The sequence below is a fragment of the Lampris incognitus genome, chromosome 15, assembly GCF_029633865.1.
Source record: "Lampris incognitus isolate fLamInc1 chromosome 15, fLamInc1.hap2, whole genome shotgun sequence".
Taxonomy (NCBI): Eukaryota; Metazoa; Chordata; class Actinopteri; order Lampriformes; family Lampridae; genus Lampris; species Lampris incognitus.
In genome coordinates this window covers 13786399-13803099 of record NC_079225.1, presented here as the reverse complement: position 1 = coordinate 13803099, position 16701 = coordinate 13786399, and the positions used below count along the sequence as shown (strand labels likewise).

At 42.7% G+C, this 16701-nt stretch overlaps 1 protein-coding gene across 1 annotated transcript in view; it reads left to right on the top strand.

Moving 5' to 3' along the window:
* Nucleotides 1-16701, top strand: part of LOC130124788 (phospholipase B1, membrane-associated-like) — a 36336-nt gene that overhangs the window by 7325 nt on the left and 12310 nt on the right. The window contains exons 6-23 of the mRNA XM_056294137.1: nt 1812-1863; nt 2384-2464; nt 2635-2700; nt 2800-2864; nt 3620-3695; nt 3954-4061; nt 5824-5898; nt 6481-6552; nt 6733-6807; nt 6930-6990; nt 7956-8014; nt 8979-9052; nt 10026-10069; nt 10275-10383; nt 14163-14214; nt 14435-14515; nt 14631-14696; nt 14795-14895. Coding sequence (XP_056150112.1) covers nt 1812-1863; nt 2384-2464; nt 2635-2700; nt 2800-2864; nt 3620-3695; nt 3954-4061; nt 5824-5898; nt 6481-6552; nt 6733-6807; nt 6930-6990; nt 7956-8014; nt 8979-9052; nt 10026-10069; nt 10275-10383; nt 14163-14214; nt 14435-14515; nt 14631-14696; nt 14795-14895 — 1317 coding nt within the window. The remainder of the gene's footprint in view (nt 1-1811; nt 1864-2383; nt 2465-2634; nt 2701-2799; nt 2865-3619; nt 3696-3953; nt 4062-5823; nt 5899-6480; nt 6553-6732; nt 6808-6929; nt 6991-7955; nt 8015-8978; nt 9053-10025; nt 10070-10274; nt 10384-14162; nt 14215-14434; nt 14516-14630; nt 14697-14794; nt 14896-16701) is intronic.

Sequence of the window (16701 nt, the reverse complement as noted above, 5' to 3'; positions counted from 1 at the left end):
GTGTTTAGTTTGGATATATGTGTTCTTAGTTTGGATATATGTGTTTAGTTTGGATATATGTGTTCTTAGTTTGGATATATGTGTTTAGTTTGGATTAATGTGTTCTTAGTTTGTATATATGTGTTCTTAGTTTGGATTAATGTGTTCTTAGTTTGGATATATGTGTTCTTAGTTTGGATATATGTGTTTAGTTTGGATTAATGTGTTCTTAGTTTGGAAATATGTGTTCTTAGTTTGGAAATATGTGTTCTTAGTTTGGATATATGTGTTCTTAGTTTGGATATATGTGTTTAATTTGGATATATGTGTTCTTAGTTTGGATATATGTGTTTAGTTTGGATATATGTGTTCTTAGTTTGGATATATGTGTTTAGTTTGGATATATGTGTTCTTAGTTTGGATATATGTGTTTAGTTTGGATTAATGTGTTCTTAGTTTGGATATATGTGTTCTTAGTTTGGATTAATGTGTTCTTAGTTTGGATATATGTGTTCTTAGTTTGGATATATGTGTTTAGTTTGGATTAATGTGTTCTTAGTTTGGATATATGTGTTCTAGTTTGGATATATGTGTTCTTAGTTTGGATATATGTGTTCTTAGTTTGGATATATGTGTTCTTAGTTTGGATTAATGTGTTCTTAGTTTGTATATATGTGTTCTTAGTTTGGATTAATGTTTTCTTAGTTTGGAGTAATGTGTTCTTAGTTTGGATATATGTGTTCTAGTTTGGATATATGTGTTCTTAGTTTTGATTAATGTGTTCTTAGTTTGGATATATGTGTTCTAGTTTGGATATATGTGCTCTTAGTTTGGCTATACTATGTGTTCTAGTTTGGATATGTGTGTTCTAGTTTGGATATTTGTGTTCTTAGTTTGGATTTATGTGCTCTAGTTTGGATATATGTGTTCTAGTTTGAATATATGTGTTCTAGTTTGGATATATGTGTTCTAGTTTGGATATATGTGTTCTAGTTTGAATATATGTGCTCTAGTTTGGTGATGTGTTCCAGTTTGGATATATGTGTTCTTAGTTTGGATATATGTGTTCTAGTTTGGATATATGTGTTCTTAGTTTTGATTAATGTGTTCTTAGTTTGGATATACATATGTGTTCTAGTTTGGATATATGTGTTCTAGTTTGAATATATGTGTTCTAGTTTGAATATATGTGTTCTAGTTTGGATATATGTGTTCTAGTTTGGATATGTGTTCTAGTTTGAATATATGTGCTCTAGTTTGGTGATGTGTACTTAGTTTGGATTAATGTGTTCTTAGTTTGGATATATGTGTTCTAGTTTGGATATATGTGCTCTTCATTTGGATATACTATGTGTTCTAGTTTGGATATGTGTGTTCTAGTTTGGATATTTGTGTACTTAGTTTGGAAATATGTGTTCTTAGTTTGGAAATATGTGTTCTTAGTTTGGATATATGTGCTCTTCATTTGGATATACTATGTGTTCTAGTTTGGTGTGTGTTCTAGTTTGGATATTTGTGTTCTTAGTTTGGATTTATGTGCTCTAGTTTGAATATATGTGCTCTAGTTTGGTGATGTGTTCTAGTTTGGATATATGTGTCCTTAGTTTGGATATATGTGTTTTAATTTGGACATATGTGTTTATTTTGGATATATGTGTTCTAGTTTGGATATATGTGTTCTTGTAGTTTTTGGATATGTGTTTTCGTCTTTGTGTTGCACTGCTGTGAGCTGGGGGAAGCGATGTTTCGTTTCATTTCACGTACGCAAGTATATTAAGTGAAATGACAAATAAAGTGTTCCTGATTCCTGACCCTTACATTTCTCTCTGCAGGACGCTGGTGGAGCAAGCCGAAGAACTGTCTCTCTACCTGCACAGCGACCAGGTACAGGAGTGACATCCCACACACCTTGTCATTTTGAACCGTGGTTGGCTATTTTTTTCTTTCTTTTTTTTTTTTACGTCATGAACAATATTTTGGATTTTTTTTAATTTTTTTTTTTTACATTTGTGTTCCCATTTCCCCAACAGGAGCTTATTAGAATGAGGCTGTATTGAAACAAAATAGAACGCATTGCCAAGTGGGGAAAAACAAGCCAGGACAATTTAAGATGTCCAGTCACGTCAAGTCACATTTAATTTGTGTCAGCCATAAATCACAGTTCAGTCCCAAAGGTTTTCATGACCTCATTGCATTCTCCAATAGGTGAAACTAGAATAAGTGCCAATGTATGATTCTCCCCTATCCTCAGAACCTCAATTCGGATGAGAAAAAACTCCACAGAAAATATACGTCAAAGCATACATTTAACCACCAGATGATTACTTACAGTGGCTAACGATGTTTTTAGGCGCTAACATGTAATAATCTCCCCTGTATCTTGTATCCATATCTTCCCCCACAGGCCGCTGATATGGAGGGAGAATGGAAGCTGGTGCTTCTCTTTGTTCAGGTGGATCAGCTCTGTGTCTTTGAGGACCACCAAGTATGTCAACTCATGTTTATTCATATAGTTAGCTCTAAAATCACCGTCTCTGTCTCAGAGGACTTTACATTCACGCAACAAGTAGCAAAGGATTGTAGAAACCGCTCTCGATCCTGAGACCCTCGATTTGAAAACCTCCACAGAAAAGCCTTTTGTGTTTGTGTGCACAGATTGAGCCGGCTGTCAGCTCGGCCCTTCGGGAGGTGGAGCGTGCTCTGCAGCTGCTGCATTCTGAGGTTTGTGGAAGGGTTTATGATATACTCTCCACACTGACAACCACTTTGTTACCGGTCTTCACAGTCTTTGCTTCGTGTCTATGTCCAATTTCTTTGCAGCTGAAGCATGCCATCGTCAGCGTTGCAGTTTGGGACGGAGAGTACGACGCCTACCACCACAACAGGTTTGCTCATGGTCACACCACTGCCTTGCCCTTTGGTTTATTGACGTGGTATTTTACTGGTATGGGGACAGTTTTCGAGCACAAGATGCTTAGCTGAGCTTTTAATGCAATTTGAGGTTGTCAAAGGTTTATTTATTTTCCATAAAATTTGTGGCCCAAGGGATTTTGATTTTCACTAGTGGTCGATCTAAAAAGTTCCAAAGAGCATGTTTTCCATTTACAATTGAAAGCCTATTGATGTGTCATGACATCCCTGGTCCCTCATCGTCCCTGGGTGGCACGGTGGTGCAGTGATAAGTGCGGTCGTCTCACAGCAAGAAGGTCCTGGGTTCGAGCCTCGGGGTAGTCCAAACTTGGGGGTCATCCCGGGTCGTCCTCTCTGTGGACTTTGTATGTTCTCTCTGTGTCTGCGTGGGTTTCTCCCGGGTGCTCCGGTTTCCTCCCACAGTCCAAAGACATGTAGGTCAGGTGAATCGGCCGTACTAAATTGTCCCTAGGTGTGAATGTGTATGTGTGTGTTGGCCCTGCCCAATGACTGCTGGGATAGGCTCCAGCATCCCCGTGACTCTGAGAGCAGGATAAGTGGTTCAGATAATGGATGGGTGGATGGACATCCCTGGTCTTTCTTTAATATGTCCTCCCCTGTATGTCCTCAGGTTCCTAATCAAATTTGAAACACCATAAATGATTCAGTCTTTAAACATTATGACTGTTTTAACAGATTAAGTTTATTTGGGTTTTTTTTGTATTGGCAGAATGTGTCCATGTATGGAAACAAACAGTGAGGGAGAACTCAGACTTCTGAGGCCCGTGCTTATTCAGGTCCTGCAGGTGAGTCACGATCTCCGCTCTTCGTCTCTCATATTATTTCTTCCCTACTTATGTAGTCAGCAGTGTAACCTGGGCTCACTCAGTGCATTTATTGAGCTGAAATATGATGTTAGATTTGATTCAAATATAAGACGGTTGAGTTGTGTCCTGGGTAATTTTGCAACTGCGATGGTTAAGCAGCCATGGGTACAGAGTTAGTGTTATAGCACTTTAAAAGCTGAATGAGTTTCTCATACTTAAACTTTTGACTTTGAACAGGAGTCCTTGGATGACCACCTGGTAAAAAAGAAGTGGTATGGCGACAGAGATGACTTCACTGTCATTCTGCAGGACACACCTTTCATCACGGACCCGGCCTCTATGGCTGTGAGTTACAGTCATCCCTCTATCGCTCCTTCTGTACAATGCTTTGTACTTGCACCATTTTGCATTGCTGTTTTTATGCGTTCTTGGATTTGATACATGCCGAGATGGATGAGCGCTATGGGCTTCAAATCCACGTCCTTTACTCAAAGGCCTTAAGGATTCAATGGCCTTGTTTCTGTGTTTCTGAAGGAGTTTCATTTTGTCTTTGTAGATTTAGAGAAAGCATACGACAGGGTGCCGAGAGAGGATATGTGGTATTGTATGAGGAGGTTGAGAGTGGCAGAGAAGTATGTAGGAGTGGTGCAGGATATGTATGAGGGCAGTGTGACAGTGGTGAGGTGTGCGGTTGGAATGACAGATGGGCTCAAGGTGGAGGTGGGATTAAATCAAGGATCGGCTCTGAGCCCTTTCTTGTTTGCAATGGTGACGGACAGGTTGACAGATGAGATCAGGCAGGAGTCTCTGTGGACTAGGATGTTCATGGATGCAATTCTGATCTGTAGCGCGAGTAGGGAGCAGGTTGAGGAGAGCCTGGAGAGGTGGAGGTATGCACTGGAGAGAAGAGGAATGAACGTCCGTAGGAGCAAGACGGAATACATATGCGTGAATGAGAGGGAGGACAGAGGAATGGTGAGGATGCAAGGAGTAGACGTGATGAAGGTGGATGAGTTTAAATACTTGGGGTCAACTGTACAAAGTAACGGGGAGTGCAGTAGAGAGGTGAAGAAGAGAGTGCAGGCAGGGTGAAGTGGATGGAGAAGAGTGTCAGGAGTGATTTGTGACAGAAGGGTGCCAGCAAGAGTTAAAGGGAAGGATTCGGGTAGCACGGTGGCCCTGGGGTTAGTGCTGTTGCCTCACAGTAAGAAGGTCCTGGGTTCGAACCCCAGGGTTGTCCAACCTTGGGCGTCATCCCGGGTTGTCCTCTGTGTGGAGTTTGCATGTTCTCCCCGTGTCAGTGGTGGGTTTTCTCCGGGTGCTCCGGTTTCCCCCACCGTCAAAAGAAACATGCAAGTTAGGGTTTATACTCCTGTCTGTGCCCCTGAGCAAGGCAATGGGAAGAGAACTGGAGTTGGTCCCCGGGTGCAGCATGAAGGCGGCAGCCCACTGCTCCTAGCTACACAGATCACAACTAGGGTCACTTAATTAATAATAACTTAATAATAAAACTTAATTTACAAGATGGTTGTGAGACCAGCTATGTTATATGGTCTGGAGAAAGTGGCACTGACGAGAAAACAGGAGGTGGAGCTGGAGGTGGCAGAGTTGAAGATGCTAAGATTTTCATTGGGGGTGATGAAGAAGGACAGGATTAGGAAGGAGTATATTAGAGGGACCGCTCAGGTTGGACGATTCGGAAACAAAGCAAGAGAGACAAGACTGAGATGGTTTGGACATGTGTGGAGGAGAGATGCTGGGTATATTGGGAGAAGGACGCTGAATATGGAGCTGCCAGGGAGGAGGAGAAGAGGAAGGCCAAAGAGGAGGTTTATGAATGTGGTGAGGGAGGACATGCAGGTGGCTGGTGTGACAGAAGAAGATGCAGAGGACAGGAAGAGATGGACACGGATGATCCGCTGTGGTGACCCCTAATGGGAGCTGCCGAAAGTAGTAGTACCCTTGTTTCTGTGATGGTGATGATGCTGATGATGATGATGATGATGATATTCCACGCTTGGTTGTAATTGACTCGTAAGTGTCCAGGATGTCTTATTACGGGAAGAGCTGAAGATTTCTAACGGTTTTGTTCGTGGTCTTTCCACAGAGTGGCAGCGCTCCATCTGAGTCACAAGCGCGGCGCCAAATTGACAACATGTTGGTACAGATGTGGGCAAACTTGGTAAGGCCGAGCAAATTGCAGAAAGTTTAAAAATAATCTGTTCACAGATTGTCTATTCCTCGTGTCCACTGCGATTTAACCATTTTCCTGACTTTTCTGGAAGCGTCAGTTCTGGGAGACGGCTCAGGATGTGGCAGATGACTCTACTGGAGTCAATAAAAAGACACTTGAGAAAATAAAAGATTCAGAGAGGGTTTATTGAAATTTGATTTGCACTGGAAACAAATTAAATAGTCTCACCCCGTTGACAGATGTTTTCCTATGGTAAAGAAAAACAGCAATTTAGGGCCCAGTATTAGATTTATTAATTATTAGTATTAGTATATCCAGTATTAGTATTGATTAATTGACAAGTTAGACATATTTGTAGTACGATCCTTACAAGGACTTTAGAAATGTTATAACCATAGAGCACACACACACACACACACACACACACACACACACACACACACACACACACACACACACACACACACACACACACACACACACACACACACACACACACTATCAGACTGTTTGTCTTCCCTGTCCTTGTTGTTAACACATCTAGAGAGAATGAATCGTCTGTCTTTTCAGCTGCAGCCCGCACGTGAGGAACACAACACACAGAACAATGACGTGGTCCTCACAGTGCCATGTCCCAGCGAGGTGAGACACTGTGATTCAAAGAAAAATGCTTATTCAGTAAACTGTAAGATCAGTGTGCAACACTAATATCTCACAGTGACAAAAAAAACATGACTTGTGGTTTTCCCTGCCCTCCTCCCCATTAAACTCTCTCTCTCTCTCTCGCTCTCTCGCTCGCTCTCTCTCTCGCTCGCCCCCCAGAACCGGCCTTTCTTAAGGACGGAGGGAAACTCTCCTTCGTATCGCCACAGTGATGCCTCTCCTCTGGTCCACCCAGTGAGTGTTTGCAGGGTGTCCTTCTGTAATATTAAGGACATATTAACCTTATGGAGGTCACAATAGCGTTCTACACCCTCTGTATTGCTCTGACGCTGACTGTGCTGTCCGTGTACTGTCAGATCACAGGCACAGTGCTACCCTGTGTGGACCTCCAACCTTCAAACTCCACACCCACCTCAGGTAAGCCCACCATCGCTCTATTGTAAAATCATTGTGGAATGGAGAACAGGATAATGACTTGGTGGGGGCGTCCGGGTGGCGTGGTGGTCTATTCCGTTGCCTACCAACATGGGGGTCGCCGATTCGAATCCCCGTGTTACCTCCGGCTTGGTCGGGCGTCCCTACAGACATAATTGGCAGCGCCTGCGGGTGGGGAGCCGAATGTGGGTATGTGTCCTGGTCGCTGTACTAGCGCCTCCTGTGGTCAGTTGGGGCGCTTGTTTGGGGGGGGGGGGACATTGTGATCCTCCCACGTACTACGTCCCCCTGGTGAAACTCCTCACTGTCAGGTGAAAAGGAGCGGCTGGTGACTCCACATGTATCGGAGGAGGCATGTGGTAGTCTGCAGCCCTCCCCGGATCGGCAGAGGGGGTGGAGCAGCAACCGGGACGGCTTGGGAGAGTGGGGTAATTGGCCGGATACAATTGGGGAGAAAAAAGGGAGAGGAAAAAAAAAGAATAATGACTTGGTGTGCTGTGTTGTGCTGGGATTTGTAAAGTATTGGCATGTCACAGACTTGGGCAGTGTGGTACAGTATGGTACATCCGCTTACACTACTCTGATATTACTATATATTATGATTACTATATTATCATCTTCGCACAGCATATCATGCGACTATCTCATGTAATGTTCAGTAACTCAAGAAAAAAAGTTAAGATCTGAAAAACGGAGAACTTGCAGTGGAGATACATGGATGGAGAATGTTGGACATTTTTGTGTTTAAACACATGCAGACAAGGAATGAAGCCATTTTTCTTAAAATCAAATGTAAATTTCTTTCATTCTATTGCCATTATTTCAACTGATGAGCGTAAATGATCAAGAATGCAAGTTGTTCTACAACTCTGAATCAATTCCTGTTTGTGGTACTACTGAGTATTGTCATGTACATCATACATGTGGTTTGTGGTGTATGTCCTCAGTGCACGCTCTGCGCCCTGGAGATGTCAAGGTGGTGGCGGCTGTGGGAGACTCTCTGACTGTAAGTGAGGCTTTCATTATTCACCTGCTTTCTGTTCCTCTGTCAGAATCCTTCAATCAGTCTGAGAAAACAAGTTTATCAAAACCTCAGTCCTGCACGCTGAGCCAAACTCTACCTAGTAGAGTTATGTAGTAGTTATGTGTGCGATCTAACCGGTGTGTTTACTGAAACCACCGCTGTTTAACAAGCACCAAGCCATCCAGGACATGGTTCAGTTGTTTTGTATTTACCAGAGTCTAATGTCACACGTCGGCTGAAGTTACCACTTACTAGATAGCACATGGTCTTGGGTGACCCCCCTCTGCCTGTTCTCTACTGTACTCCCCTCTGTCACAGGGCCAGGTTCATAGCCCTGAGAGAAGTCTGCTTTTGCAGGAGTTTTGTTCTCTCGGCCATAGCAGCTTGTAACAAAATACCCCGCTAAAAGTCTTTATCCGTATCTGTGTACTGTATGATTATAGTAATATATGTAGTTCTGGGAGTCCAGGTGGCATAGCGGTCTATTCCGTTGCCTACCAACACGGGGATCGCTGGTTCGAATCCCCGTGTTACCTCTGGCTTGGTTGGGCGTCCCTACAGACACAATTGGCCGTATCTGCGGGTGAGAAGCCGGGTGTGGGTATGATCTCGTGAAATGGGGAGCGTCTCAAACCGCGAAGACCATATCGAATGATTCGGAATTCGATCCAGTATCGTCCCACCCCTAGTGTGGAGATAAACTTGTATTTTGTTATAAAGGCTGTGGCAACAAATTCCGTCAAGAACGGTAAAGAATCTATCCATCTCTTTTACTGGATCCAACACTAGCATCAGGACTTTTCCAGAGAAAGCTCTCATACAGCCATTGGGCGTCAATTCACGTGTTTATAACTAAAGCCTTGCGGCGACAGCTTTGGGACCTGCATAGATTGGAAACCCACTTGTATGTCATCATGCTACTGTAACATGGGCCTTTTCTCTCCAGGCGGGCAACGGCATTGCATCCAACCCAAACGATGTCATCGATGTGCTGCGTCAGTACAGGGGCTTATCCTGGAGGTAAATCACCATCACAACACAACTGTAACACATAGAGACAGCAGATGCTGCATGGCCTAGACTTGGTTTCACTGCGATCCGTTTGGGGGTTAAAATGAGAACAGGGTTGCAGTGCTAGAACTGGATAAAACTGCATACTTTATTTGGATAAAGGTGCCAATCGCCAGCAGCCATACCAACATGTACCCTGGCTCTGCCAAATGACGGAAGCTAAGCAGGTATGCGCTCGGCTTGTACTTGGATGGGAGACCTCACGGGAAAATGAGTCACTGCCAGAAGTGGTGTTGGTGGGCCAGTAGGGGACAGTCTTCCCTCTGGTCCTAATAAAAAACTCAAATCCCAATGCCCCAGTGCAGTGACGGGGACACTGTAGGAGATGCCGTCCTTCGGATGAGACGTTAAACCCAGGCCCTGACTCACTGTGGTCCTTAAAGTTCCCATGGCACTTATCGCAAAGAGGACACTGTCCTGCTGTCCTGGCAAAATTCCCACCCTGGCTGTCTCCATCTGGCCACCTAATCATCCCCCCATGTAATTGGCTCAATGACTCCTCCCTCTCCTCCTCAAGCTGATGTGTGGCAAGCGTTGTGGCGCAAAATGGCTGCCGCGCATCACCCAGGTGGGTGCTACACATTGGTGGGGGTTGAGGTGAGTTACCCCCTTCGATGTGAAGTGCTTTGGGTGTCTAGAAAAGCGCTATATAAATGTAATGATGATGATGATGATTATTATTAATCATTATTATTATTATTATTATTATTAATCCTACATGATGGACACATTCATGTTTCAAGGACTGTTGGCATGAGTTTTGCAGTTTTCATCCTGTTTACTTTAAAAATGGTATACATCATATTAGAACAGGAAATAGTAGCAACACGTGTCAGGTGTAATGCAGATATTATGCCTGTACTGTATGTCAGCGATATCAGAGAAATGTGAAGATAACGGCTGTGTTGTTTGTTTATCTCAGCATTGGCGGAGATGAAAACCTCACCACTGTCACCACTCTGCCCAGTAAGTCTCATTCTCCACTGCCAGGTGTAAGATACCTGATATCTCCAGTCACAGCTGATAACTTCTGACGAACGTCAGCGTAGCCCGAGACCACTATTACACAAGACACTGATAGTCACTGTGGCAGTTGTCTCCTGGATGGGTGCCAGCCCTTGCTAGGTAGAACTCATTTAATTCTTTTCCCCCCTATGTGTTCATAATACAGACATCTTGAAGCACTTTAACCCTCGTCTGACCGGCTACTCTGAGGGCATGGGCAAAGAGCACACGCCTCAGTCCTTCCTCAACCAGGCCGTCGCAGGACAAAGGAGCAGGTTAGCTATCCTAGAAGACATCCGTGGCCTCTAAACGGCAACTAGTCACAGGAAGCTTGCTTGTAAAGGGGCTCCCACATGAAAAAGGGAGAAACAATCGGTCACACACATTTCAAAACTATAGACAGTCTTGCACAAATTCATCTGGTGTTATTATTATTTAATGTTAGTGAGCTTTGTATGATGTCATCTGGAAGACTGCTTAATGTAGTGCTAAATGCAGTGAAACAAGGCAACCTCTAAGAATTGTAATTAAGCACTGATATATATATATAAATAAAACTTAGTTAAAAGAAAGACTCAATGGTAGGGAAAGTGCTGAACAAATAAGGAGCACAGCTGATGATTCCTTATGGCATGAAAAAGGCTTGTACTGTCTCATAAAGAATTTACTTGACTCACTGGATTTTATATATATATATATATATATATATATATATATATATATATATATATATATATACACTACCGTTCAAAAGTTTGGGATCACCCAAACAATTTTGTGTTTTCCATGAAAAGTCACACTTATTCACCACCATATGTTGTGAAATGAATAGAAAATAGAGTCAAGACATTGACAAGGTTAGAAATAATGATTTGTATTTGAAATAAGATTTTTTTTACATCAAACTTTGCTTTCGTCAAAGAATCCTCCATTTGCAGCAATTACAGCATTGCAGACCTTTGGCATTCTAGCTGTTAATTTGTTGAGGTAATGTGGAGAAATTGCACCCCACGCTTCCAGAAGCAGCTCCCACAAGTTGGATTGGTTGGATGGGCACTTCTTTGAGCAGATTGAGTTTCTGGAGCATCACATTTGTGGGGTCAATTAAACGCTCAAAATGGCCAGAAAAAGAGAACTTTCATCTGAAACTCGACAGTCTATTCTTGTTCTTAGAAATGAAGGCTATTCCATGCGAGAAATTGCTAAGAAATTGAAGATTTCCTACACCGGTGTGTACTACTCCCTTCAGAGGACAGCACAAACAGGCTCTAACCAGAGTAGAAAAAGAAGTGGGAGGCCGCGTTGCACAACTGAGCAAGAAGATAAGTACATTAGAGTCTCTAGTTTGAGAAACAGACGCCTCACAGGTCCCCAACTGGCATCTTCATTAAATAGTACCTGTTAGAGCCTGTTTGTGCTGTCCTCTGAAGGGAGTAGTACACACCGGTGTAGGAAATCTTCAATTTCTTAGCAATTTCTCGCATGGAATAGCCTTCATTTCTAAGAACAAGAATAGACTGTCGAGTTTCAGATGAAAGTTCTCTTTTTCTGGCCATTTTGAGCGTTTAATTGACCCCACAAATGTGATGCTCCAGAAACTCAATCTGCTCAAAGAAGTGCCCATCCAACCAATCCAACTTGTGGGAGCTGCTTCTGGAAGCGTGGGGTGCAATTTCTCCAGATTACCTCAACAAATTAACAGCTAGAATGCCAAAGGTCTGCAATGCTGTAATTGCTGCAAATGGAGGATTCTTTGACGAAAGCAAAGTTTGATGTAAAAAAAATCTTATTTCAAATACAAATCATTATTTCTAACCTTGTCAATGTCTTGACTCTATTTTCTATTCATTTCACAACATATGGTGGTGAATAAGTGTGACTTTTCATGGAAAACACGAAATTGTTTGGGTGATCCCAAACTTTTGAACGGTAGTGTATATATATATATATATATATATATTTAATATTAATAATAATGATAACTATGATGATAACTCTGATGATAACTATAATGATAATTATGATAACTATGACGATAACTATAATGATAATTATGATAACTATGACGATAACTATAATGATAACTATGATGATAACTATGACGATAACTATAATGATAACTAACGATAACTATAATGATAACTATGATGATATAACACTAATGATAACTATGACGACAACTATGATGATAACTATAATGATAACTATGACGATAACTGTATTGATAACTATAATGATAACTATGACGATATAACTATGATGATAACTATAATGATAACGATGTGAGCATCCACACTGATGAACGATGACATTCTGTAAACAGTGGCACCAACCACGCGCTATGCAATCCAGCTGTGTCGACTTGGATATTAATGGATAATATTTCTGCTGCTAGTCTAATATCAAATCTTACTTTATTCAGACACACAGGTCCATATTAAATAAAACAATAAAAATACAACACAGGGCAACAACACAGAAAATATAGCTGAAACAGCAGTTCACAAGTCCACAATGATTAAAACCTATACAGACATTTGTTCTACTGTTTCCAGAAACAAGAGGAGTACCTTGTGTAGGCTCAGTAAAGGGCATTATAATTACATTATTGGAATCAATTAACCAACACATAAATTTGTACACAAAATTCCTCAACACAGCATGAAAAGTGGGAACATTACTAGTGACAAACACATGACTTGCACTTGTCCATCTTGGAAGCTTGAGCAAGACTCTGAATGCATCATTACATGCTACCTGCAGCTTTTTCATTGTTGCTTCGCTATAATCGCACCACAAGTGGGCAGTATAGAATGGAGTACGGTAGGCCCTAAAAAGAGCAGTTTTAACATCATCTGTACACGTATAAAACTTGTGTGCCAGCATGTTGGCTTGTGCGTACAGTTTGCAGCACTGGCGCTGCACATCATCATCATCACGTAGATCCTTCCTGATGATGTGACCCACACATCTTACTTTGTTCACCACATTCAGTGCTTGGTCTGCCAAGAAGAATGAAGGAACGTTTTGCTTCTCATCCTCCTTGGTTTTAGCAGTCATGACAACTCTCCTTTTAGAGTTAAAAGTGATGTCATGCTGCACACCATAACCTGAGCAGACTCTGAGCAGTTAATACAGCGGAAGTTAACTGAGTTTAGTTTGTGCTGCTCACAGCTTTCTAATTTAACATCTAGAAAAATTCAGAAGCAACATCGGTGTCCCCCATCACCCCTACTCTGAATAATCCACAGACCCCACTATCGGTAGTTTTCAGTGTAAAGACTTTCTAACCAATAAAAGGATTATATGCAAACTGCTGACAAGGAATCTTTGGCTTATCCAGAGCAAGCAGCACTTTGTTTTTTAAATTAGTCAGTTTTTATTGTTTTTGCTTTAGTATTTATTAAATTTCACTTTAACCATGTTTTCATCACCAAAAACCATGTTGTTTTTGGTATATTGATACTCCACTCCTCATTAGTTGAGCACTTTTATCAATACCATTGACGGTTTCCAAAAATAAAATAAAATAATATATATATATATATATATATACGTATATAAAATGTAGGGTATAGGGGAAACATTTTTCCTGAATTTTAAAATGGTGGATCTCCAATATAGTCCTCATACATAGTCCTAAAAGTAAAGGTATAACTGGATATGTGCACCAAATTCTGATCCATCAAACCATAGAGAGTGGCAGTATGGTTTGTTAAAAGTTTTATTACAATGAATTTTCAATTTGAAACTTTATAATCCACCCCACCCCCCCATACACCCCCACACACACACCTCCGCCACCTCCATCTATGGGCATACTGGTAGAATATAAGGAAACATTTGTTAATACTGTGTTAAAAGTCATCATCTCTCCCAAGTTTTGTCGACGTTGGTCCGATGACGTCTTCGATATTGCACATGATAGACAGACAGACAGAAGGACTGATGATGTAATTGCTCCCCTTTGGTGTAATTTCAACTGAACTGTTAAAGAAAACTGTCTTTCCCCCCTAATATCGATTTTGATATTCATATATGTGTGTGATTTTAGGGATATGCCGGCACAAGTACGAGCCCTGGTGAAAAGGATGAAGAATGACTCGGTAAGAGCCTTTATTTAAAGGGAGGAATTTTCCGGTAACTGTGTAGCACTGCCAGTAAAGGACATTATATAAATGTTTGGCACGGCGCATAATTTGCCAGTGTTTCATGATAACTGGGGGGGACTACAGCCGTGTGCATGATGGTACCGGAGTGAAGTGCAAGATGCTCAGCAGTCATGTCCTCTGATATGATGGTATTCATACGCCCCTGTTCACACAGCGCATCAGTTTTGAATCTGACTGGAAGGTCATCACCGTCTTTATAGGTGGCAACGACATGTGCGACTTCTGCTTCAATTCTGTGAGTCCTTAATCGCTCATAATTCAGAGGTCATGCTCATGATTGCCAAGGGGAACACAATCCTGAATTTATGCTTCCACCCCCACCCCCCACCCCTTCTTTTTCGTACCCGCAGCTGTATTTCTCTGCAGAGAACTACGTGCGGCACATCCGCGATGCCCTTGATTACCTCCACAAAGAAGTAAGACCACTACACACACTTGACTTCTCTTGCGGTTATGTCATAGATGATGGTACCTTTAACGGTACATTAAGACTGAACAACTTCTTGTCCCTTAGGTCCCACGGGCCTTTGTTAACCTTGTGGAGCCTCTTTACATTACCCCGCTGAGAGAAATGCACGTGGACCCCTCACTTAAATGCCCCACCTGGCTGGTCAAGTGAGTCGATTGACTGTCAACACTTTGGGCTCTATTTTGTGTGCAAGTGCAAACGTAAGCACATGGCTGGCTGCACACATGGGTGTGTCCAATATATTTTGGGTAATTTTGTGACCAGAGACGCAAACACATCCCTGGCATGGTTGGATGGGTTGGGTTAGGATGAATACGTTATGAGCAGGTGGAGTTGAGGTGGGTTTCGACTTGGCCAATCAAATCAGCTCCTCTCATTCCCTTTAAATGTGCCATCGTGCCAGGTGCAGCAGATGAAGAGGGAATCCGACGCATTCCTCGCTGATTAACTTGGATGTATGAAATCCGGCGGTGGTGAATCATTTCTGTGTACCACCGCTGTCTTCCAATTTTGTACCCCTGTCCTACAGATTGTGACAAAACAAAATATACATAATTTGAAGCAGCACGCAAAAGATCATTATTGAACAGTCTGGTTTACATAACTCACAAATTGACTTCAGTGTTGTCACGTTATGCACAAGCCTAAAGGGACTGACAGTGGACACAACAGTTAGGTCCATAGAGTCTGACTCTGGAGTGGATTTCCAGGTTTCGATCCAGTGACTCAGTAAAAAAAACCCTCTGCTGTCCCATTCTACTCAGAGCATTGATAGTAGAATAGACTCTCGTCCCACAGGAAGTCAGCAGGAGTCCTGACCAGGTGTCAGTATCGAGTGTAGACAGTTTGTACTCCTGGATCTTCTGTCTAGACCAGACTCTCTTTGCTGAGTTAGGCTGAATTTATGTGCGTCAGGATGAGCGCAAATTCTCTGATTCCCATCAAATTCAACAGCAGCATACTGACAGTTTTTCTGATGAACTTATTCAGAACGTTGCTTTCAGTTAGTTGCTGCTATTGTTTTCTTTTTGAAAATTTTTTTGCCCCTTTTTCTCCTCAGTTGTATCCACCGAATTACCCCACTCTTCCCGAGCAGTCCCGGTCGCTGCCCCACCTCCTCTGCTGATCCGGGGAGGGCTGCAGACTACCACATGCCTCCTCCGATACATGTGGAGTCGCCAGCCGCTTCTTTTCACCTGACAGTGAGGAGTTTCGCCAGGGGGACGTAGCACCTGGGAGGATCACGCTATTCCTCCCAGTCCCTCCCCCCCTCCGAACAAGCGCCCCAACCGACCAGAGGAAGCGCTAGTGCAGCGACCAGGACACATACCCACATCCGGCTTCCTACCCACAGACACGGCCAGTTGTGTCTGCAGGGACGCCTGACCAAGCCCGAGGTAACACAGGGAATTCGAACCGGCGATCCCCGTGTTGGTAGGTAACAGAGTCTACGCCACCCAGATGCCCTGTTGCTATTGGTTTAATGATTTATTTCAGTAGGGGGACAAGCTTGTGCTCACATCCATGAAAACACATTTGCATAGATATTCCCGTGCACTTAAAACTGCTGCATGAAAATCACGTCGACGTGGCCTGAGCCATCTATCTAGTTGTAGGCACGATTTCAAGCCAAAACAGATGCCAAAATTATACTACGCCAGTGGGCCTGCATTAACACGGCCCTAGCTGTGCCAGCACACCCGTCTCAGTGCAGGCGGGTTTCCTTTGAGCCATGAAATTATGTAATAGTAGCAGGCGGGGAAAATTAACCTGGAGGCGGGGGGAAATTTCCAATCAGCGTGGATTTGTGCTTCCACCAGTCATGCGCCAGCACGAAAATAGAGCCCATTATATTCTCATTTACCATTTAACGCCTGCACCCAGAACACTCACATGTGTCTGAATCCAGGTTCTGATCTATTTTACCCTCTCTCACGCCAAACCTTGCCGTT